The sequence below is a fragment of the Oncorhynchus clarkii genome, chromosome 3 (assembly GCF_045791955.1).
Source record: "Oncorhynchus clarkii lewisi isolate Uvic-CL-2024 chromosome 3, UVic_Ocla_1.0, whole genome shotgun sequence".
Lineage (NCBI taxonomy): Eukaryota > Metazoa > Chordata > Actinopteri > Salmoniformes > Salmonidae > Oncorhynchus > Oncorhynchus clarkii.
The window spans coordinates 61431045-61454427 of record NC_092149.1 but is presented as its reverse complement, the minus strand read 5'-3'; the positions used below and the strand labels follow the sequence as shown (position 1 = coordinate 61454427).

The following is a 23383-nucleotide window of genomic DNA, read 5'->3' as shown; positions in this document are numbered from 1 at the left end:
GATCCAGCAATTTGTAGAGGGAAGAAGCGGCAGTGCTCCCTTCTCTTTGCACACCTACCTGAGCAGAGGATGCCCTTGTGTCGGGCGCAGGAGAAGTCGTCACACTCGCAGAAGGTCCCGTAGATCTTCCCGAACTCTGACTCATAGCAGAGGCACTGGTTACAACTGCACTCCCCTCTCCCACCACAGATCTGCTTCCCCTCCGCCTCTCTACAGGCGCTCAGGTACATGCTGCCAGCCTCGCCCTCCTGGCACTCACAGCGGGCGCCCAGGTAGCCCGGGTCACAGCGGCAGGTACCACAGGTGTACTGTCCGATAGAGCTGCAGCGGCTACTGTTAGCCTGGGTCTGGTCGGTGCAGCCACAGGCACAGCGGTAGTCCACTGACACCTCCAGACGATCCTTCAAGCCCACAGGTTTGATGGTGAATCTCTGCTGGGTGCCAGGTGCGGGGCAGCCCCTAGCATCCACACTCACGTTGAATGACACCTGGAAGAAAGAAGAACAGTACAACAGGGTTAGTATATGGACTGGAATTAGACAAATTGCCACAATTTCTCAATCAAGGAGTTTTACACAAACCTACGTCATACTCATAACTGGATTTCAAAAAATGGTCTCAATCTGGATCCATCACAATTACACCATCTACCTCCAGATTAACCCTTTTTGCTCATATTAAGGATTGGCTGTGATCTACATTTGACCTGCAAGCTGTGTTTATACATGTGGAATGATCTCAGAGAGAGAAGGCGCGAGAGAGCGCGATCAGAGGAGAGAGATCAGAGGACAGTTTGTGGCTTTGAGTCAATTAGTTGATTAATCACAGCCAATTCAAGCAGCAGATGACACAGACAGGACCGCCACCCATTTGATTGCTCTGAGGAAGGAAGTCTGAACAAGACAGAAACTCCACCCTCCCTTTAGATTGGCCTGTCTCATCAGTTACGTTGATTGGAAGATGGTGCTGCATTGGATAGCAGATGTTTTACGGACTCCGGAATAATTCTCAAATATGTTTTTTTTACACTGAAAAATATGTTTTACACCGTCTCCACCATCATTTGTTATGAATGAAAATAGCTTTTGGACACCAGGGGCCAGACACACCAGTTGGGTGACAATTAATCTTGATGGTTGTACAGTCATCTCAAATAAAACTGAAGGACCTCGGCATTACTCTGGACCCTGATCTCTCTTTTGACAAACATATCAAGACTGTTTCAAGGACAGCTTTTTTCCATCTACGTAGCATTGCAAAAATCAGAAACTTTCTGTCCAAAAATGAAAATTAATCCATGCTTTTGTTACTTCTAGGTTCAACTATTGCAATGCTTTACTTTCCGGCTACCCGGATAAAGCACTAAATCAATTTAATTTGCTCATATTACTCCAGTGCTAGCCTCCCTACACTGGCTTCCTGTTAAGGCAAGGGCTGATCAACGTTTTACTGCTAACCTACAAAGCATTACATGGGCTTGCTCCTACCTATCTTTCTGATTTGGTCCTGCCGTGCATACCTACACGTACGCTACGGTCACAAGATGCAGGCCTCCTAATTGTCCCTAGAATTTCTAAGCAAACAGCTGGAGGCAAGGCTTTCTCCTATAGAACTCAATTGTTATGGAACGGTCTGCCTACTACCCATGTGAGAGACGCAAACTCGGTCTCAACCTTTTAAGTCTTTACTGAAGACTCATCTCTTCAGTGGGTCATATGATTGAGTGTAGTCTGGCCCAGGAGTGTGAAGGTGAACGGAAAGGCTCTGGAGCAACGAACCGCCCTTGCCGTCTCTGCCTGGACGTTTCCCCTCTCTCAACTGGGATTCTCTGCCTCTAACCCTATTACAGGGGCTGAGTCACTGGCTTACTGGTGCTCTTTCATGTCGTGCCTAGGAGAGGTGCGTCACTTGAGTGGGTTGAGTCACTGACGTGATCTGCCTGTCTGGGTTGGTTCCCCCCCTTTGTTTGTGCCGTTGCGGAGATCTTTGTGGGCTATACTCGGCCTTGTCTCAGGATGGTAAGTTGGTGGTGTGGGGGCTGTGCTTTGGCAAAGTGGGTGAGGATATCTCATTCCTGTTTGGCCTTGTCCGGGGGTATCATCGGATGGGTCCACAGTGTCTCCTGACCCAGCCTCCAGTATTTATGCTGCAGTAGTTTGTGTCGGGGGGCTAGGGTCAGTTTGTTATTTCTGGAGTACTTATCCTGTCTTATCTGGTGTCCTGTGTGAATTTAAGTATGCTCTCTTTAATTCTCTCTCTCGGAGGACCTGAGCCCTTGGACCATGCCTCAGGACTACCTGGATGACTCCTTGCTGTCCCCAGTCCACCTGGCCGTGCTGCTGCTCCAGTTTCAACTGTTCTGCCTGCGGCTATGGAACCCTGACCTGTTCACCGGACGTGCTAACTGTCCCAGACCTGCTGTTTTCAACTCTCCAGAGACCGCAGGAGCGGTAGAGATACTCCTAATTATCAGCTATGAAAAGCCAACTGACATTTACTCCTGAGGTGCTGACTTGCTGCACCCTCGACAACTACTGTGATTATTATTTGACCATGCTGGTCATTTATGAACATTTGAACATCTTGGCCATGTTCTGTTATAATCTCCACCTGGTACAGCCAGAAGACTGGCCACCCCTCATAGTAGCCTGATTCCTCTCTAGGTTTCTTCCTAGGTTTAGGCCTTTCTAGGGAGTTTTTCCTAGCCACTGTGCTTCTACACCTGCATCGCTTGCTGTTTGGGGTTTTAGGCTGGGTTTCTGTACAGCACTTTGAGATATCAGCTGATGTAAGAAGGGCTATATAAATACATTTGATAAAAAAAATAAAAAGTCTTAAAATGCTAGGTCAGGTGTATCTACGTTTGACTTTGGGATAAGAATTTACACCTGCTGCACCAACCAAAAAGACTAGTCGTAGCTAAATCCAGTGTAAGCAATGATTAAGCAATGCATGAGATTTGATGCTTCAAAATGGTGGCTGCTAGGCAGCACCCATTACTAGGCTGTCACTGTTCTCGTGGCAGGTTTTTTTTTTGTTTGAATTTTTACCCCTTTTTCTCCCCAATTTCATGGTATCCAATTGTTGTAGTAGCTACTATCTTGTCTCATTGCTGCAACTCCCGTACGGGCTCGGGAGAGACGAAGGCTGAATGTCATGCGTCCTCCGATACACAACCCAACCAGCCGTACTGCTTCTTAACACAGCGCTCATCCAACCCGGAAGCATGCCGCACCAATGTGTCGGAGGCTACACCGTGCACCTGGCAACCTTGGCTAGCGCGCACTGCGCCCGGCCCGCCACAGGAGTCGCTGGTGCGCGGTGAGACAAGGAGATCCCTACCGACCAATCCCTCCCTAACCCGGACGACGCTAGGCCAATTGTGCGTCGCCCCACGGACCTCCCGGTCGCGGCCGGTTACGACAGAGCCTAGGCGCGAACCCAGGGACTCTGATGGCACAATTAACTGTGCCACCCAGGGACTCTGATGGCCCTTAACCACTGCGCCACCCGGGAGGCCCTCGTGGCAGTTTTAAACTTTGCCAGGCATGTCCCATCATTTCAAAGCCCACCACTATGCATGCATGTTGTTCTCTTATGATGAATCATCAATCAATAATTACTGTGGAATGAATATCACTGAATGACAAAGTTATTGGATAAAGTAGGCTAATGCTTTTGAAGGCATTTATCATATTGTTGCTTACTGAAACTCCCAAAGTCATCGAACTGTTTTCAATACTTTAAAGCAATAGCCGTGTGGTCAACTATAATTTCAGCCCCTTATCATTGGGACAACATTATCGCGCTGTTTTTAGACAAGCGTGGGGAATCGTCTTCATAAATCAATCGTCCAGATTTTTGTTTTCCAGGAACCTCCGTTTGGATATTTGATTACATTTAGGCTGGGAAAATGTTAGCCAAATTGAGGTCAGTGTTCATAATGATAATCTTTAGTCTAGTTTGCTCATCTAACAGCATTATCAGAACATTTTGCTAGCATGTTATGTAGTCTAAGGTAGCCTAGTATTAACAAGTGGCTTATTCTTCTCCTCACTCACGTAGTAGCCTAGGCTATAGTGCATTCAGAAAGTATTCACACCTGGACTTGTTCCACATTTTGTTGTGTTACAGCCTGAATTTAAAATGGGCTCAATTGAGATGTTTTGTCACTGGCCTAAACACACACACCTCCACATTATGGGGTAGTGTTTTTAAAATACATTTTTACAAATGAATAAAAATAAAACATCTGAAATGTCTTGAGTCAATAAGTATTCAACCCCTTTGTTATGGCAAGCCTAAATAAGTTCAGGAGCACAAATGTTCTTAACAAGTCACATAATACGTTGCATGGACTCACTCTCTGTGCAATAATAGTGCTTCACATTATTTTTTTATGACTACCTCATCTTTTTACCTCACACATACAGATACTTGTAAGGTCCCTCAGTTCAGCAGTGAATTTCAAAACCTTGCAAAGAAGGGCACCTATTGGTAGATGGGTTTAAAAACATAAAATAAAAAAAGCAGACAGAGTTAGTAACCTAATTGACAGAGTGAAAAGAAGGAAGCCTGTACAGAATGAAAATATTGCAAAACATGCATCCTGTTTGCAACAAGGCATGGGGCTCCCGAGTGGCACAGCGGTCTAAGGCACTGCATCTCAGTGCAAGAGGCGACACTACATTCCCTGGTTTGAATCACATCCGGCCGTGATTGGGAGTCCCATAGGGCGTTGCACAATTGGCCCAGCGTCATCCGTGTTTGACCAGGGTAGGACGTCATTGTAAATAAGAATTTGTTCTTAACTGACATGCCTAGTTAACAAAAAACATGTTTTGGGAGCCTCCCGGGTGGCGCAGTGTTCTAGGACACTGCATCGCAGCGCTAGCTGTGCCACCAGAGACTCTGGGTTCGCGGCCATGCTCTGTAGCAGCTGGCCGCGACCGGGAGGTCCGTGGGGTGACGCACAATTGGCCTAGCGTCGTCCAGGTTAGGGAGGGTTTGGCCGGTAGGGATATCCTTGTCTCATCACGCACCAGCGACTCCTGTGGCGGGCCGGGCGCAGTGCACGCTAACCAAGGTCGCCAGGTGCACGGTGTTTCCTCCGACACATTAGTGCAGCTGGCTTCCGGGTTAGATGCGCGCCATGTTAAGAAGCAGTGCAGCTTGGTTGAGTTGTGTTTCAGAGGAGCCTGTACAGGAGTTGTAGCGATGAGACAAGATAGTAATTACTAACAATTGGATACCACGAAATTGGGGAGAAAAAGGGGGTATGATTGAGTGTGGCCCAGGAGTGTGAAGGTGAACGGAAAGGCTCTGGAGTAACGAACCGCCCTTGCTGTCTCTGCCTGGCCGGTTCCCCTCTTTCCACTGGGATTCTCTGCCTCTAACCCTATTACAGGGGCTGAGTCACTGGCTTTACTAGGGCTCTTTCATACCGTCCCAATTAGGGGTGCGTCACTTGAGTGGGTTGAGTCACTGATGTGATCTTCCTGTATGGGTTGGCGCCCCTCCTTGGGTTGTGCCGTGGCGGAGATCTTTGTCTCAGGATGGTAAATTGGTGGTTGAAGATATCCCTCTAGTGGTGTGGGGGCTGTGCTTTGGCAAAGTGGGTGGGGTTATATCCTTCCTGTTTGGCCCTGTCCGGGGGTGTCTCCTGACCCCTCCTGTCTCAGCCTCCAGTATTTATGCTGCAGTAGTTTATGTGTTGGTTTATGTGTCGGGGGTCAGTTTGTTATATCTGGAGTACTTCTCCTGTCCTATCCGGTGTCCTGTGTGAATTTAAGTATGCCCTCTCTAATTCTCTCTCGGAGGAGGAGGACCTGAGCCCTAGGACCATGCCTCAGGACTACCTGACATGATGACTCCTTGCTGTCCCCAGTCCACCTGGCTGTGCTGCTGCTCCAGTTTCAACTGTTCTGCCTGTGATTATTATTATTTGACCATGCTGGTCATTTATGAACATTCGAACATCTTGGCCATGTTCTGTTATAATCACCCGGCACAGCCAGAAGAGGACTGGCCACCGCTCATAGCCTGGTTCCTCTCTAGGTTTTGGCCTTTCTAGGGAGTTTTTCCTAGCCACCGTGCTTCTACACCTGCATTGCTTGCTATTTGGGGTTTTAGGCTGGGTTTCTGCACAGCACTTTGAGATATCAGCTGATGTACGAGGGGCTATATAAATACATTTGATTGGATATGATAAAATACATTTTATTTTTTTTAAAAATGTTCTTTATTTAAGCCATTAACTTTTTTGTCCTGAATACAAAGTGTGTTGCATTGGATTTACCCCAAACATATTACAGAGTCCCAATCCCCATATTTTCAAGCATAGTGATGTCTGCATCATGTTATGGGTATGCTTGTAATTGTCAAGAACCGGGGAGCTTTTCAGGATAAAAAATACATTGAATGGAGCTAAGCACAGGCAAAATCCTAGAGGAAAACCTGGTTCAGAACAATTCTCCTTTCAGCAGGACAATAACCTAAAATAAGGCTAAAACTACACTGGAGTTGCTTTTGTAACGGTGAAATGGCTAGCTGGTTAGCGGCGGTGCGCGCTAATAGCGTTTCAATTGGTGACATCACTTGCTCTGAGGCCTTGAAGTAGTTGTGGCGCAATGGGTAACGATGCTTTGAGGGTGACTGTTGTGTGCAGAGGGTCCCTGGTTCGAGGTGAGGAGAGGGACGGAAGCAATACTGTTACACTTACCAAGAATCCAGTGAATATTCCCGAGTGGCCGAGTTCCAGTTTTGACTTAAATCTACTTGAAAATCTATGGCAAGACCTGAAAATGGTTGTCTAGCAATGATCAACCAATTTGAACACATCTTGAAGAATTTTTAAAGAATAATGGGCAAATATTGTACAACCCAGGTGTGCAAAGCTCTTAGACTTACCCAGAAAGACTCAGCTGAAATCGCTGCCAAAGGTGATTCTGACATGTATTGACTCAGGGGTGTGAATACTTATGTAAATGAGATATGAGCTATAATAAAAGTGGAGGTGGCAGCTCATCTATTAGTTTTCTAATATCTGATCAGACACATTTAGCATGCTGTAATGTAGCATGAATCAAGTGTATTATTTTGCTATTGACTCGCGCATAGGCAACTCGAAAAGCCCGGAGGTTGTGAAATATGAACACGAGACTCACATCCTTTAGAAAATATAGATTGTTATTTCATGGTATGTACAGAAAAGAATAGCATAGTCCCGTCTCCCGACCAGGCGTAGAGTCTACGCCCAGGCATAGCTCATAGAAGGGCTCACGCCCAGGCATAGCTCATAGAAGGGCTCACGCCCAGGTGATGCAACAGGTATAATCTTTACGTCCACGTAGAGCATATCGAACATATAGTTACAACCCACTTACAACCAACTGGTTCAAATCGGCCCCAGAAGAGCGATCACTAGACTCGATCCATGTTATTTTTTTACTGGTTATTGTTATTCACTGTATTTATTCCTCGTGTCACCAATTCTATTTATCTTTAACTCTGCATTGTTGTAAAAAGACCCGGAAGTAAGCATGTCCCGGAATAAGCATGTTAATCTACATCTGTTGTTTACAAAGCATGTGACAAATAACATTTGATTTGCAGCGCATTACTGTTTCCTTCTCTGTAGCTTACTGCCACAGCAACCATCTCTAGTGTGTGTACGTGCCGTAGATGAGGCAGTGTGTTATTCTTTGTGGTTTCACTCACTTTAGATGGGATAATGGTGTGAATTCCTCCAGTTAAACTGATACTACCATGAATCTACAAAACTGCAATGTACAGTATATATGTCAGTTGATACATCATCACCTTCCATATAACCTTTGGCGCATTGGAAAAGGCTCTGAGGCAAAACATCTTTAAAACTGAATAATTCTGTCCAAAGAAAACACAAGGACCGACTTCAATAACGCCAATTAGAATACATATGAAATGTGGTTAACTTTTCAATACATAACACAGCTCTGGATGAGAGCATGGATACTTTCAACCACAAAAATATTTTAGCGAAGAGAAAAGCTAATCTGAGGCAGCTGTAGGGGTATTTCAGGAAGGATGTCCTTCCTTCCATGACGTAGGTCTGATAAGGTTCACTCTTCCACATCATTCTCCTTCTCCCAGTGGTTCTAGATGAGTGAAGAAGCGCGCACACACACACACACACACACACACGTCTACAGGTAGCCTATGTGCCCTTTGGCAGTGTTGAGCCCGGAGGGGTCATTGGAGGTGGAGAGGCAGGGATGTGAGGGGGCACATGCTGTGCTTTGAAGTTTAGCTCCCAAGACTGAAGGCCATAGCCCTCTGGACTGCAGCCCCAAAGGCAAACACTCAGATGCTTGGGCCGTGTTGATGTTGGCAGCAGCTCTGCACGCAACGATCCGAGTCTTCAGGAGAGAAAAAGAGCATTGGCCTGTCACTCAGAATGCAGGACCTTTTGCTCTCTCTCTATAGGTCTCTTAGGCCATCAGTGTCTTCCATCTTCCCTTCCTCTTTCAATGAGAAGTGAACATCAACAGGCTTAGTGGTGAAGAGGTCATAGTACCACAGACCCTACTGGGTGAGCCGCTGACTAATATGAAACGCTGTACAATATGAGGGTGTGGCTGTGTGTGGAGTAAACACTCATGACATCAAACTGCGTCATCTGTCCAACCCAAACCATTGATCTAGTTAGTAAGTGATGAATGTCTGTAGGTAATACAGAAACACGAGTTAAAAATAAATAAAAAACATCAATAACAAAGCTATTGTCATCCACAAGCACAGCACTGCAGAAGAACAGGACATGAACGCAGAGTTGTGGTATGTTCCTGCTGAGTACCTAGATAAGCCTCCAATCAGAGTCCACAGGAAGGAAGGGCCCACATAACACTTGGAAGACCTGCTTGTCTGCTATTTGCCTCTTCCACTACAGCAGTGCTCTTCCTAACGAGGTAATGAGATTTAGGGGAGTGAGTCACGAGGAACCCATCTCCTTTAACCATGTGGCTCATTAGGGAAACTAGCAACCATGAGATAAAGCTGCTGGAGTAAAAAGGCAGGGAACCAAATCCCAGGACATTACTGCTGTGATTGTGAGAGAGGGATGGAATGGAGGAGTGGAACGGAGAGAGCAGCAGATTAATCACCAAAGTCTATCTTGAGTCAAGTATTCAACCACTTTGTTATGGCAAGCCTAATTAATTTCAGGATAAAACAGTTGCTTAAAAAGACACATAAGTTGCATGGACTCACTCGGTGTGCAGTAATAGTGTTTAACGTAACTTTATGATTACCTCATCTCTGTACCTCACACATACAGATAATTTTAAGGTCCCTCAGTCGAGCAGTGAATTTCAAACACAGAATCAACCAAAGACCAGGGAGGTTTTCCAACGCCTCACAAAAAAGTACACCTATCAGTAGACAAGACATTGAATATCTCTGAGCCATGTGAAGTTATTAAATTACACTTTGGATGGTGTATCAATACACCCATTCACTACAAAGATACAGGCGCACTTCCTACCTCATTTGCCGGGGAGGAAGGAAACCGCTCAGATGACGCAGATGCTACGCTACAGGACTGTTTTGCAAGCACATACTGGAATATGTTCCCGGACTCAAATGGCATTGAGGAGTATACCACCTCAGTCACCGGCTTCATCAGTAAGTGCATCGACAACGTCATCCCTCACAGTGACAGTACGTATATATCCCAATCAGAAGCCATGGATTACAGGCAACATCCACACAGAGCTAAAAAGGGTAGAGCTGCCGCTTTCAAGGAGTGGGACACTACTCCGGACGCTTATAAATAATCCAGCTATTCCCTTAGACGAACCATCAAACAGCTTGTCGGATGTGGCAGGGCTTGCAAACTATTACAGACTAAAGGGAAACCCAGCCGCGAGCTGCCCAGTGACCGAAGCCTACAAGACGAGCTAAATCCCTTTTATGCTTGCTTCGAGGCAAGCAACACTGAAGCATGCATGAGAGCACCAGCTGTTCCGGACGACTGTGTGATCATGCTCTTTGTAGCTGATGTGAGCAAGACCTTTAAAACAGGTCAACAGTCACAAGGCCGGGGGGCCAGACGGGTTACCAGGACGTGTACTCAAAGCATGCGCGGAGCAACTGGCAAGTGTCTTCACTGACATTTTCAACCTCTCCCTGACCAAGGCTGTAATACCTATATGTTTCAAGCAGACCACCATAGTCCCTGTGCCCAAGAATGCGAAGGTAACCTACCTAAATGACTACCACCCCGTAGCGCTCACGTTATTTTATTTAACCTTTATTTAACTTCTTCGATATAGGGGGCGCTCTTTTAATTTTTGGATGAAAAACGTTCCCGTTTTAAACAAGATATTTTGTCACGAAAAGATGATCGACTATGCATATAATTGACAGCTTTGGAAAGAAAACACTGACGTTTCCAAAACTGCAAAGATATTGTCTGCGCCTGCCACAGAACTGATGTTACAGGCGAAACCCAGATAAAAATACAATCAGGAAGTGCCGCATTTTTTGAAACCGCCTCATGGCAATGACTCCTTATATGGCTGTGAAGGAGCTAGGAGTCAGCTTATGTTTTCCACGTTTTCCCCAAGGTGTCTACAGCATTGTGACGTATTTGTAGGCATATCATTGGAAGATTGACCATAAGAGACTACATTTACCAGGTGGTCGCTTGGTGTCCTCCGTTGCAATTATTGCGTAATCTCCAGCTGCAGTATTTTTCCATTTGTTTCTGATGAGAAGCCAGCTGCCACCACTGATAGATTATCGAATAGATATGTGAAAAACACCTTGAGGAATGATTCTAAACAACGTTTGCCATGTTTCTGTCGATATTATGGAGCTAATTTGGAAAAAAGTTTGCCGTTGTAAGTGACTGCATTTTCCGGTATTTCTCTTAGCGAAATGTGATGAACAAAACGGAGCTATTTCGTCTACACAAATAATCTTTTTGGAAAAAATTAACATTTGCTATCTAACTAAGAGTCTCGTCATTGAAAACATCCGAAGTTCTTCAAAGGTAAATTATTTTATTTGAATGCTTTTCTTGTTTTTGTGAAAATGTTGCCTGCTGAATGCTAGGCTTAATGCTATGCTAGCCTATCAATACTCTTACACAAATGCTTGTGTAGCTTTGGTTGAAAAGCATATTTAGAAAATCTGAGATGACAGTGTTGTTAACAAAAGGCTAAGCTTGTGTTTCAATATATTTATTTCATTTGCGATTTTCATGAATAGGAAACGTTGCGTTATGGTAATGAGCTTGAGGCTATGATTACGCTCCCGGACACGGGATTGCTCGTCGCTAGGTTAACCAGGAAGGGCTCATTGAGATTTAAAATCTCTTTTTCAAGAGTGTCCTGGCCAAGATAGGCAGCACCAGGTCATTACAAAAATTAGACAAACATGAAAAACTACAAGTAATCTAGTAAAAAACTTAGAATTCACAAGAGCATAACAAAATCAAAAACAGCAGCAAATTAACCTTTCTAGCGCAGGCGTTCCGCTAGCGGAACCCCTTGACAACATTCCGTTGAAAAGGCAGCGCGCGAAATTCAAAAATATGTTTTAGGAATATGTAACTTTCACACATTAACAGGTCCAATACAGCAAATGAAAGAAACATCTTGTTAATCTACTCATCGTGTCAGATTTAAAAAATGCTTTACAGCGAAAGCACAACATATGATTATGTTAGGTCATAGCCAAGTCAAAAAAACACAGCCAGTTTCCCAGCCAAAGATAGGAGTCACAAAAATCAGAAATATAGATAAAATTAATCACTAACCTTTGATGATCAGATGACACTCATAGGGCATCATGTTACACAATACATGTATATTTTGTTCGATAATGTGCATATTTATTTAAAAATACCAATCGGGACAAGTTCTTCCAGTTTAAAAGTATTTTGTAAGGCGTTCCAAGACGATGGCGTAGAGTACATAAAAGCCCTTTTACCAAATTCAGTTCGGACATTTGGAACAGTTAGCAGGATAAAGTCCAGCAAAGGAAGAGTACCCACCACATTTCTGAACAATAAAAATGCCCAAATAAAAAAGGTAGTAAACCCAAAATGGCTTTGTAAATAAAAGTATGCCTGAGCCTACGAGTGACTAGAAAAGGCCAGCCAACCCTGGTATACAAAGTGCAGTGGTGCGTAAGGATTTTATAGTTTAAAATAAATCTCAAAGTGCCATGGTAAAGGGTGTCAATTGATCTCAAACACTGAGCGGAAGCATTCATATTTAAAATATCCCCATAGTCCAGTAAAGGCATAAATGTAGCTGATACTAGCCTCCTTCTGGCTTCAAAAGAAAAACAGGCCTTATTCCTAAAATAAAATCCCAATTTCAGCTTCAATTATTTTGTAGGTTGTTGAATATGCAATTTAAAAGAGGCCATCATCAATTAAAATTCCAAGATATTTATATGAGGTTACAACCTCAATCTCCTTGCCCTGACGGGTAGTAATAGGTGAAAGGTTCAGAGGTCTATGTCTTGCTTTAGAAAACACCATTCGTTTAGTCAGTATTGAGGATAAGCTTCAATTGACACAAGGTATGTTGAACAGTATAAAAAGCTGTTTGCAAGTTCTGGAAAGCTTTTGTAAGAGACGAGGCACAACAGTATCATCAGCATAAAAATGAAGTTGCGCATTTTGGACATTTTTGTAATTTATTTAAATAGTGAATAAGAGAGGACCAAGTACAGAGCCTTGGGGCACACCATTAAAGACAGGCAATTTAACAGACATAAGCCCATCAAATTGAGTGCACTGAGTTCTATCAGGCAGATAATTAGCCAACCATGCAACTGCATGCTCTGAAAGACCTACACCTGACAATCTCTGCCTTAGTATAGCATGATCAACTGTATCAAAAGCCTTAGAGAGATCAATAAAAAGTGAGACACAGTGCAGTTTTTTTTTATCAAGGGCTTCAGTGATATCATTTAAAACCTTCATGGCTGCTGTAATTGTGATATGCTTCTTCCTGAAGCCCGAATGGTACATTGATAAAATAGAGTTAGTAAATAGCTGTTCATTCACAAGGGTTTCAAGAATTTTCACCAGGGGTGACAGCTTTGAGATGGGCCTATAATTATTTAACTTCTTGGAGACAGGGGGGGGCAGTATTGAGTAGCTTGGATGAATAAGGTGCCCAGAATAAACTGCCTGCTTCTCTGTTCCAGATGCAAATATATGCATATCATTAGTAGTATTGGATAGAAAACAGTTGAAAGTTTCTAAAACTGTTTGAATGATGTATGTGAGTATAACATAACTCATATGGCAGGCGAAAACCTGAGAAAAATCTAACCAGGAAGTGGGAAATCTGAGGTTTGTAGTTTTTCAACTCTTTGCCATTCCAATATACAGTGTAAATGGGGTCATATTGCACTTCCTAAGGCTTCCACTAGATGTCAACAGTCTTTAGAATGTTGTCTCAGGCTTCTACTGTGAAGGAGGGGGGAATGAGAGCTGATTGAGCCAGGTGTCTGGCAGAGTGCCACAGGCTCTGAGGCACGGTCACGAGAGAGTTAGCTCTCGTTCCATTGCTTTTCTACAGACATAGGAATTCTATTGAACATTTATGATAACAACATCCTAAAGATTGATTCTATACTTAGTTTGACAATATAACTTTTTGAACTTTTCGTCCAACGTTCGGCTGGTCCTGAATGCGCGTTTGGATTTGTTTACCAAAAGTGCTAACAAAAGAAGCTATTTGGACATTATCAAACAAATCAAACATTTATTGTGGAACTGGGATTCTACCGTCCCACATATCCCAGAGAGGTTAAAAGAGTTGGATCTTTGTTAGGCATGAAGAGGTCATGGCACACAACCATGAGAGCCTATAGGGAGGTCAGAGACCTGGCAGACAACACATCACCAACAAACAATCATGGTCCAAACAGACCAATACAGTTGCACGACAGCACCTTTTCCCCCTCAGGAGACTGAAAATATTTGGCATGGGTCCCCAGATCCTCAAAAGGTTCTGCAGCTGCACCATCGAGAGCACCGTCTGGTATGGCAACAGCTCGGCATCCGCCCGTAAGGCGCTTAGAGGGTAGTGCATATTAGAGGTCGACCGATGATGATTTTTCAATGCCGATACCGATAATTGGAAGACCAAAAAAAGCCGATACCAATTAATCGGACTATTTAATATTTTTTATTTATTTATTTGTAATAATGACAATTACAACAATACTGAATGAACACTTATTTTAACTTAATATAACTCAATCAAATCAATTTAGTCTCAAATAAATAATGAAACATGTTACATTTGGTTTAAATAATGCAAAAACAAAGTGTTGGAGAAGAAAGTGAAAGTGCAATATGTGCCATGTAAAAAAGCTAACATTTAAGTTCCTTGCTCAGAACATGAGAATATTCCCAGGTAAGAAGTTTTAGGTTGAGGTTATTATAGGACTCTCTCTACCATTTGTATTTCATATTGACTATTGGATGCTCTTATAGGCACTTTAGTATTGCCAGTGTAACAGTATAGCTTCCGTCCCTCTCCTCGCCCCTACCTGGGCTCTAACCAGGAACACATCGACAACAGCCACCCTCGAAGCAGCGTTACCCATCGCTCCACAAAAGCCGCGGCCCTTGCAGAGCAAGGAGAACAACTACTCCAAGTCTCAGAGCGTGTGACGTTTGAAACGTTGCTGCTGGCAAACGCACAAAAGTGCTGTTTGAATGAATGCCTACGAGCCTGCTGCTGCCTACCACCACTTAGTCAGACTGCTCTATCAAATCATAGACTTAATTATAATATAACAACAAACAGCAATACGAGCCTTAGGTCATTAATATGGTCAAATCCAGAAACTATAATTTCGAAAATAAAACGTTTATTCTTTCAGTGAAATACGGAACCGTTCCGTATTCTATTTAACGGGTGGCATCCATAAGTCTAAATATTCCTGTTACATTGCACAACCTTCAATGTTATGTCATAATTCTGTCAAATTAGTTTGCAACGAGCCAGGCGGCCCAAACGGTTGCATATACCCTGACTTTGCGTGCAATGAACGCAAGAGAAGTGACACAATTTCCCGAGTTTAATATTGCCTGCTAACATTAATTTATTTTAACTAAATATGCACGTTTAAAAATATATACTTCTGTGTATTGATTTTAAGAAAGGCATTGATGTTAATGGTTAGGTACACATTGGTGCAATGACAGTGCTTTTTTCGCAAATGCGCTTGTTAAATCACCCATTTGGCGAAGTAGGCTATGATTCAATGATAAATTAACAGGCACCGCATCGATTATATGCAACGCAGGACAAGCTAGATAAACTAGTAATACCATCAACCATGTGTAGTTAACTAGTGATTATGTTAAGATTGATTGTTTTTTATAAAATAAGTTCAATTTTTATTTTTTACCTTTATTTAACTAGGAAAGTCAGTTAAGAACACATTCTTATTTTCAATGACAGCCTAGGAACAGTTAATGCTAGCTAGCACCTTGGCTCCTTGCTGCACTCGCATAACAGGTAGTCAAGCCTGCCATGCAGTCTCCTCGTGGAGTGCAATGTAATCGGCCATGAACGGTGTCCAAAAACGGCAATTACCGATTGTTATGAAAACTTGAAAATCGGCCCTAATTAAAATCGGCCATTCCAATTAATCGGTCGACCTCTAGTGCATATCGGGGAAAGCTTCCTGCCATCCAGGACCCATATACTAGGCAGTGTCAAAGGAAGGCCCCCCAAAAATTGTCACCCAAGTCATAGACGGTCCTCTCTGCTACCACATGGCAAGCGGTACCGGAGCAGCAACTCAAGGACCAAAAGGCTCCTTAACAGCTTCTACCCCCAAGCCATAAGACTGCTGAACAATTAATGAAATGGCCAACCGGACTACTTACATTACTACTACCCCCCCCCCCCCCCCCCTTTGTTTTTATACCACTGCTACTCACCGTTTACTATCTATGCATAGTCACTTTACCCCTACCTAAATGTACAAATTACCTAACTAACTTGTACCCCCACACATTGACTCAGTACCAGTACCCCATGTATATAGCCACGTTATTGTTCATTTTCATTTTATTTCTTACTTTAAGTTTATTCAGTAAATATTTTCTTAATTATTTCTTGAGGTGTTGGTTAAGGGCTTGTAAGTAAGCTTTTCACATTAATGTGAAATTTGATTTGATTTCACCATGAGGCCAATGGTGACTTTAAAAAAAGAGTTTAATGGCTGTGGTAGGAGAGGATGGATCAACAACATTGTAGTTACTCTACAATACTAACCTAAAGGGCAGAGTGAAAAAAAGGAAGTTTGTACAGAATAAAAATATTTAAAAAATATGCATCGTGTTTGCAACAAGGCACTAAAGTAATACTAAAGAAAATGTGTCCTGACTACAAAGTGTTACATTTGGCAAATCCAATACAACTCATTACTGAGTACCACTCTCCATATTTTCAAGCCTAGTGGTGCTGCATCATGTTATGGGTATGCTTGTAATCGTTAAGAACTGTGGAGTTTCTCAGGATTAAAAAAATAATGGAATGGAGCTAAGAACAGGCAAAAATCCCAGAAGAAAACCTGGTTCAGTCTGCTTTCCACCAGACACTGAGAGATCAATTCACCTTTCAGCAGGACAATAACCTAAAAACACAAGGCCAAATCTACACTGGAGTAGCTTACCAAGAATACTGTGAATGTTACCGAATGGCCGAGTTACAGTTTTGACTTAAATCTACTGCAAGGCCTAGAGCTTGAAGAAGTTTGAAACGAATACATTGGCAAATGTTGCACAATCCAGGTGTGGAAAGCTCTTACAGACTTACCCAGAAAGACTCACAGCTGTAATTGCTGCCAAAGGTGCTTCTACAAAGTATTATCTCAGGGGTGTGAATACTTATGTAAATGAGATATCTGTATTTCAATTTCAATACATTTGCCAACATTTCTAAAAACATTCATTTTGTGATTATGGGGTGTTTGTCCATTTGGAATTCAGGTTGTAACAACAGCGTGTGGAATAAGTCTAGAGGTATGAATACTTTCTGAAGGCACTGTACAGGATCTTAATTTTGTTGCAGAGAAATGCAGATAAGCTTCATGATTTACAGAAATTCTGTGAAAACCCACACTAAGACACAGTTCTATTAACATTGCACATATGTATATACTGTACTCTATACCATCTACTGCATCTTGCCATCTTTATGTAATACATGTATCACTAGCCACTTTAAACAATGCCACTTTTATATATGTTTACATACCCTACATTACTCATCTCATATGTATATACTGTATTCGATACCATCTACTGCATCTTGCCTATGCCATTCTGTACCATCACTCATTCATATATCTTTATGTACATATTCTTCATCCCTTTACACTTGTGTGTATAAGGTAGTTGTTGTGAAATTGTTAGATTACTCGTTGGTTATTACTGCATTGTCGGATCCAGAAGCGCAAGCATTTCGCTACACTCGCATTAACATCTGTATGTGACAAATAAAATTTGATTTGATTTCATGTAGCCTAATTTTGGTCAGTTAATAGTCTACACACTGATCAAGCAACATTATGGACTATACTGATCAAATTAAGATCCTACATCTGTATGGGAAATATTTAGTACTCTAAGGTTTGAGAGAGTCACAGTGAAAGGAATGTGGGCTTTAGTTTGTACACTGGGTCTAAGACACCATGTCGTCTTTGTTCGTTAAATCGCCTCTGGTTTCACCAACTCTTCTTTCTCTAACTTTTGTAGTGAGGACATTGACATGCAGCATCAGGCCTCAGAGCAAGGCTGCAGCCAGAGACCCTGTGACCGACACCTGGGAACTTTCCCAATTCCTCCTCCCTCTATTCCCCGCGTCCTCTTTCCTCACCTTTTTAGGAGGACAGATTAGCACTCAGAGGCCTGCAGAGAAAATACCCCCGCTGCAGAACAAAAGACAGAGTTAGACCCATCACCCTGGCCAGGCAGAGATGTGATTCCCCCATTCACTACTATTATTCATTCACCCTCCATCCCCACACACCATCCTTATTTCCTACATTCAATTAAGACAAATAAGGAATCAGTGAGGGAGACACTGGGGCTTTGGGAAGAAGAATTCCACAGGGTCGGATCTCTGCGTGGTGGAGTGTACAAAGTAGCCCCTTGCTGAGCATTTCAATAGATCCTGTACAAATCCTCATTGGGGCCTGAGGATTTGAACAGTGCAGAATTCAAAGCAATTAAGATGTGCAGTGATCCCACGTCACCTGACCTTTAGAGTTTTGTTAGCTGAAACAAAGGAAGAGAAGAATGCATTCCATCTAAAATGGCAAGAACATGTTGGAACACAATTAAAAAGCCAGCTAAAATATTCTTCCCCCACCCCCCTATATGTAGGTCTACTCACACTAAAATGCTTTCTGTGGAGGCTACTGATGCCACATCTCCCATAGACTACTTCATCCAAAGCCATCCAAAATAGCTTATTTGGAGGGCTATTTGGAAAGCACAACTGATATCCAATTGCAGTGTTCAGAAGCCAAGAGAAAGTTAAGTCAGTTCAAACTCCCACTGCTATCCCAGGAAAATGATGACCCTTGCCTTGAGAATGGCCAGTATCTGTCGAGACAGCCGTGTGTTGACAGAGTATGTGTTGGTTGGAGACAGGACATTCTGGAGTCTCAGAGAAGGGATGGACACCATGACTAATATTTTTCCAAAACAGACAGAAGCATTTTTGCCACCCCCAGTTTAGTTTCTTCCAAGGGAAAGAATATGTTTGCATTATTTCAGTCATGGTCTGCTCATATCAAATACATTAAGCAGGGTAAAATCTGAGCGCACACACACATGTTAACTGTTAAAGAGTGTAAGCAAAGCAACAACATTGTTGTTCTCTCACTCAATCGCTCTTTTTCTCAGAGTCTAAGACATGGCCGATATCGCTCCTTTAGTCTCCCGGCAACTGCAGTTTAATTTAATCAAACAGGAACCGCAAACTTAAGAGGATTGAAAGGTCACACTGTGCTGCCAAGTCACAACTTGCTTCCTTCAGTCAGTCATTCGCTGGCTGGGTGGATGATATCCATGATATTCCTGTCAGTGTTGCAGAGAGACATGCCACTGGGCTAACTAAGCCTTAATGCAAATACCCCATGATGCATCTGTCCACAGGTTGGAATTACATCATGTTACAGATGTGTTGCATCATTCACATGGTGTCCATGACATGACAGCCAGATCACCTGTACATTAGGCAGGATGGGAAAGGTTCACTTGGTCACTATCAGGCAAAGCTGCAAGCTCAAAGTCCTAAAAATCTGTTTTTATAATCAACCCTAACTTTTGATAAACCAAAAAGCGTATTTTCGTTTATATACATTTTCACGATATAGCCAATTTTGACTTTCCAGCTTGGCCTGATAGTGCAAATCCATAGGAAGTCAGGAGGTCTGAGAGACTCACCGTGTCTCCGATCTTGAGGTCGGCACACTTCCTGAGGCCTGGTAGGGGCTGTCCGTCCTGACAGGTGGCCGTGAAGGACAGACTGAGGTCTTCAGGTTGATCCCACACGGTCAGCTCCACTTTGGACCGGATGTTCTGGAGGGAGGACACACAGACAGAGAAAGAGAGAGATTGGATGAACTCACAGATAAATATGCCATGAACACAAAAAAAGACAGACACATATACAGACACACACTTATGAATAAGTACTTTTGACATTTGCATCAAAGTAGTAAATATGTCATTTATTTGAAAACAAGACAGATGGTCCACTGGTCAACTATCCAAACATGTCTGATCAAAGACTCCTATCAATAAATCACATGAGCATTAAAGTATGTGTGTATATTAGAGCTGGCACAGAGGTTCCCTGGTGGTTTCCATATTATTTGAATGTTAAATGCTTCCAGTACCCCTGGCACTGGATCCACTCAGAACCACCACAACTCAGCATTTTAGAATGAAACCAGTAAGAGCCTCTTATTTAATCTGTTAGCAGGCAGGGTGGAAAACAGAGAAAAAGATAGTTGGAAAGAGCGTAAAATGCCTTGGTTAAGCAAGATTTATACAGGTCATTCTGTCTTCTGTAAACTTCCCCCAAACCCACAGCAGTTCGGTTGGCATGGATGGATGTGGTGCGTGTGTGTGTCGTAGCGTGCCTTTGCTGCTACATGCCAGCCTTATCTGTACTTTATGTACAGAACTGTGGAAGGGGGTAATCAGAATCATGCCCGACTGACAGATACCCATGATTGATCTATGCCCTGTACTGGAGAAAGAACACAATGAACTGATAACAAAATGTGTTGAAATAACTCAAATGCTTGTGTTCGAACTTCACAATACTCAAAAAATATACAATTATGATAGGAACCAAAATGTGGTGCCATCTGCCCATTGTGTAAAGTGAACAGAATGTAGGCTACTTGGTATATAAGGGTGTCAGGTAGCCTAGTGGTTAGAGCGTTGGGCCAGTAACCGAAAGGTTGCTGGATTAAATCCCTGAGTTGACAAGATAAAAATCCCACTGTTCCCTGGTAGGCCGTCATTGTAAATAAGAATTTGTTCTTTACTGACTTGCCTATTAAATAAAGGTTTAAAAATAAATAAATACACGGGTTGAGTCTACTCTGCAAAATCAAGTTGTAGTTCCTCTCAACCACAGGAAGGAAAAAATGCTTGACTGAAGAAAAAAACCCACTGCTTTATTGGAAAATATTTTTGAGGATAGTTGACTAAAAACAGGCAAATACTTTGGTTTTAAAATATTAAAAATACATGGAGAAAGATTCATTCTTCCCTTAAAATGTTGTTTTCTCTCAACTAGTCAACAAAAGTGAATTATATAACTGCTTTCCAGCAGTGCATTGAAGGCTAAATCTGCCATTTCAACAGTCTGACTGCCACTTTGTTTGGTAAGCTGAGGTATGGGGCTGGAGAAATAAAGCCAAACCACTCTCAAATCACAGACTGTGACTTTAAGATCCCTAAATGGCCAAACCAGAGCCACAGTGTCAGAGTACTCACTCAGTGATCTAGGGTCAGGTTTTAGTCAACAGACCACAACACAAAAATACAAGACAGGATGATTCCATGCTTTGAGAATGGATTATGAGAGAGTGTCTTCTGTGACAATTAAACACTAACGTCAAATTAGAATTCAAGACCATTTGAGGCCCCTGCTTAACTTGGGTAGAATGAAGATTATACATGTATCATGACCCATAAATTGAAGATGTGTTTTTGTTGTTGTTGATCTTTCCATAAATGTGAATTGTAAACGAGGACAAGATGTAAATCTCCTAGCACACGAGTCTATAGCCGTTTATTTTGTTTAAAATACACAAGAATCCCTTCTAGAACCCTTTTCAGGCCCTTTAAAAACCCTTCCTTCAAATAACTGGAAGAATGGAATCTATTTCCTGCATGGAGGGGACTGGGGAGTAGCAGCACCACAGTGTCTCAGGCAGGATTTGCGCCATAAACCCGCTTCTTCTTCAGTAACCATAAAGTGCTAGTGCAGAGTTAAAGATAGTGCCGTAGTGAGCCAGAAGTAGAGTAAACCCCAGACCACCACAGCAAATAGAGGGGCAGGGTGTGGGTCTCCATATCACCACAGAAAATAGAGGGGCAGGGTGAGGTTCTCCATTTCCAATGCTAAAGCATAAAAATTCAACACTTCCTCTTGTCCTCTAGAGACCAGGGACATGTTCAGTAGGCCTCACAGTTTTGCAATGGAAAATAAAAATGACAGGTTCAGGGTATACCGGTCTGTTTCCTGGTTTCAAAACGTGTTCAGCCAACTGTCAACCAACATGCATTTCAGAAGAGGACAGCTGAGAGACTCTTTCCCTCTCAAGCGCACACACACACCGTGTGCTCTAAATGGGAGAGAACGCTCCTTTACTCACATTGTAGGCGTTAACGATGAGTTGGATGATGTTCTTGGAGTCCTGATCCAGAATCTCCACTGTAGTTCCAGGTATCAGTGCTGTGAAATTCTGCATAAACACCAGATATGATTTTTTTAATTAAAACAAATATAACAAAGCAATAAACACAATATCAAAGGCCACCATACACACCGAAGTGTACACACCAACGTGCACACACCATACACAATACACACAGCTACTCTCAATCCTGAACATAAACACACATACATACAAAATCACACAAAAATGATCAATGGAAATCAAATTTATCAACCCGTGGAGGTCTGGATTTGGAGTCACACTCAAAATTAAAGTGGAAAACCACACTACAGGCTGATCCAACTTTGATGTAATGTCCTTAAAACAAGTCAAAATGAGGCTCAGTAGTGTGTGTGGCCTCCACTGGGGAACGGGCGGGCCAGTCCATAGCATCAATGCCATCCTCTTGAAGGAACTGCTGACACACTCCAGCCACATGAGGTCAAGCATTGTCTTGCATTAGGAGGAGCCCAGGGCCAACCGCACCAGCATATGGTCTCACAAGGGGTCTGAGGATCTCATCTCGGTACCTAATGGCAGTCAGGCTACCTCTGGCGAGCACATGGAGGGCTGTGCGGCTCCCCAAAGAAATGCCACCCCACACCATGACTGACCCACCGCCAAACCGGTCATACTGGAGGATGTTGCAGGCAGCAGAACGTTCTCCACGGCGTCTCCAGACTGTCACGTCTGTCACATGTGCTCAGTGTGAACCTGCTTTCATCTGTGAAGAGCACAGGGCGCCAGTGGCGAATTTGCCAATCTTGGTGTTCTCTGGCAAATGCTAAATGTCCTGCACGGTGTTGGGCTGTAAGCCCAACCCCCAACTGTGGACGTCGGGCACTCATACCACCCTCATGGAGTCTGTTTCTGACCGTTTGAGCAGACACATGCACATTTGTGGCCTGCTGGAGGTCATTTTGCAGGGCTCTGGCAGTGCTCCTCCTGCTCCTCCTTGCACAAAGACGGAGGTAGCGGTCCTGCTGCTGGGTTGTTGCCCTCCTACGGCCTCCTCCACGTCTCCTGATGTACTGGCCTGTCTCCTGGGAGCGCCTCCATGCTCTGGACACTACGCTGACAGACACAGCAAACCTTCTTGCCACAGCTCGCATTGATGTGCCATCCTGGATGAGCTGCACTACCTGAGCCACTTGTGTGGGTTGTGGACTCAGTCTCATGCTACCACTAGAGTGAAAGCACTGCCAGCATTCAAAAGTGACCAAAACATCAGCCAGGAAGCATAGGAACTGAGAAGTGGTCTGTGGTTATCACCTGCAGAACCACTTCTTTATTGGGGGTGTCTTGCTAATTGCCTATAATTTCCACCTGTTGTCTATTCCATTTGCACAACAGCATGTGAAATGTATTGTCAATCAGT

The 23383-nt window shown here is 43.2% G+C and overlaps 1 protein-coding gene across 1 annotated transcript in view; it reads right to left on the bottom strand.

Annotated features, from left to right (window-relative positions):
• LOC139400740 (integrin, beta 5) overlaps positions 1–23383 on the bottom strand; it is an 89079-nt gene that overhangs the window by 37619 nt on the left and 28077 nt on the right. Inside the window, exons 8-10 of the mRNA XM_071145402.1 lie at positions 21943–22032; positions 19490–19624; positions 59–488 (exon numbers count right to left, since the gene is read on the bottom strand). Coding sequence (XP_071001503.1) covers positions 59–488; positions 19490–19624; positions 21943–22032 — 655 coding nt within the window. The remainder of the gene's footprint in view (positions 1–58; positions 489–19489; positions 19625–21942; positions 22033–23383) is intronic.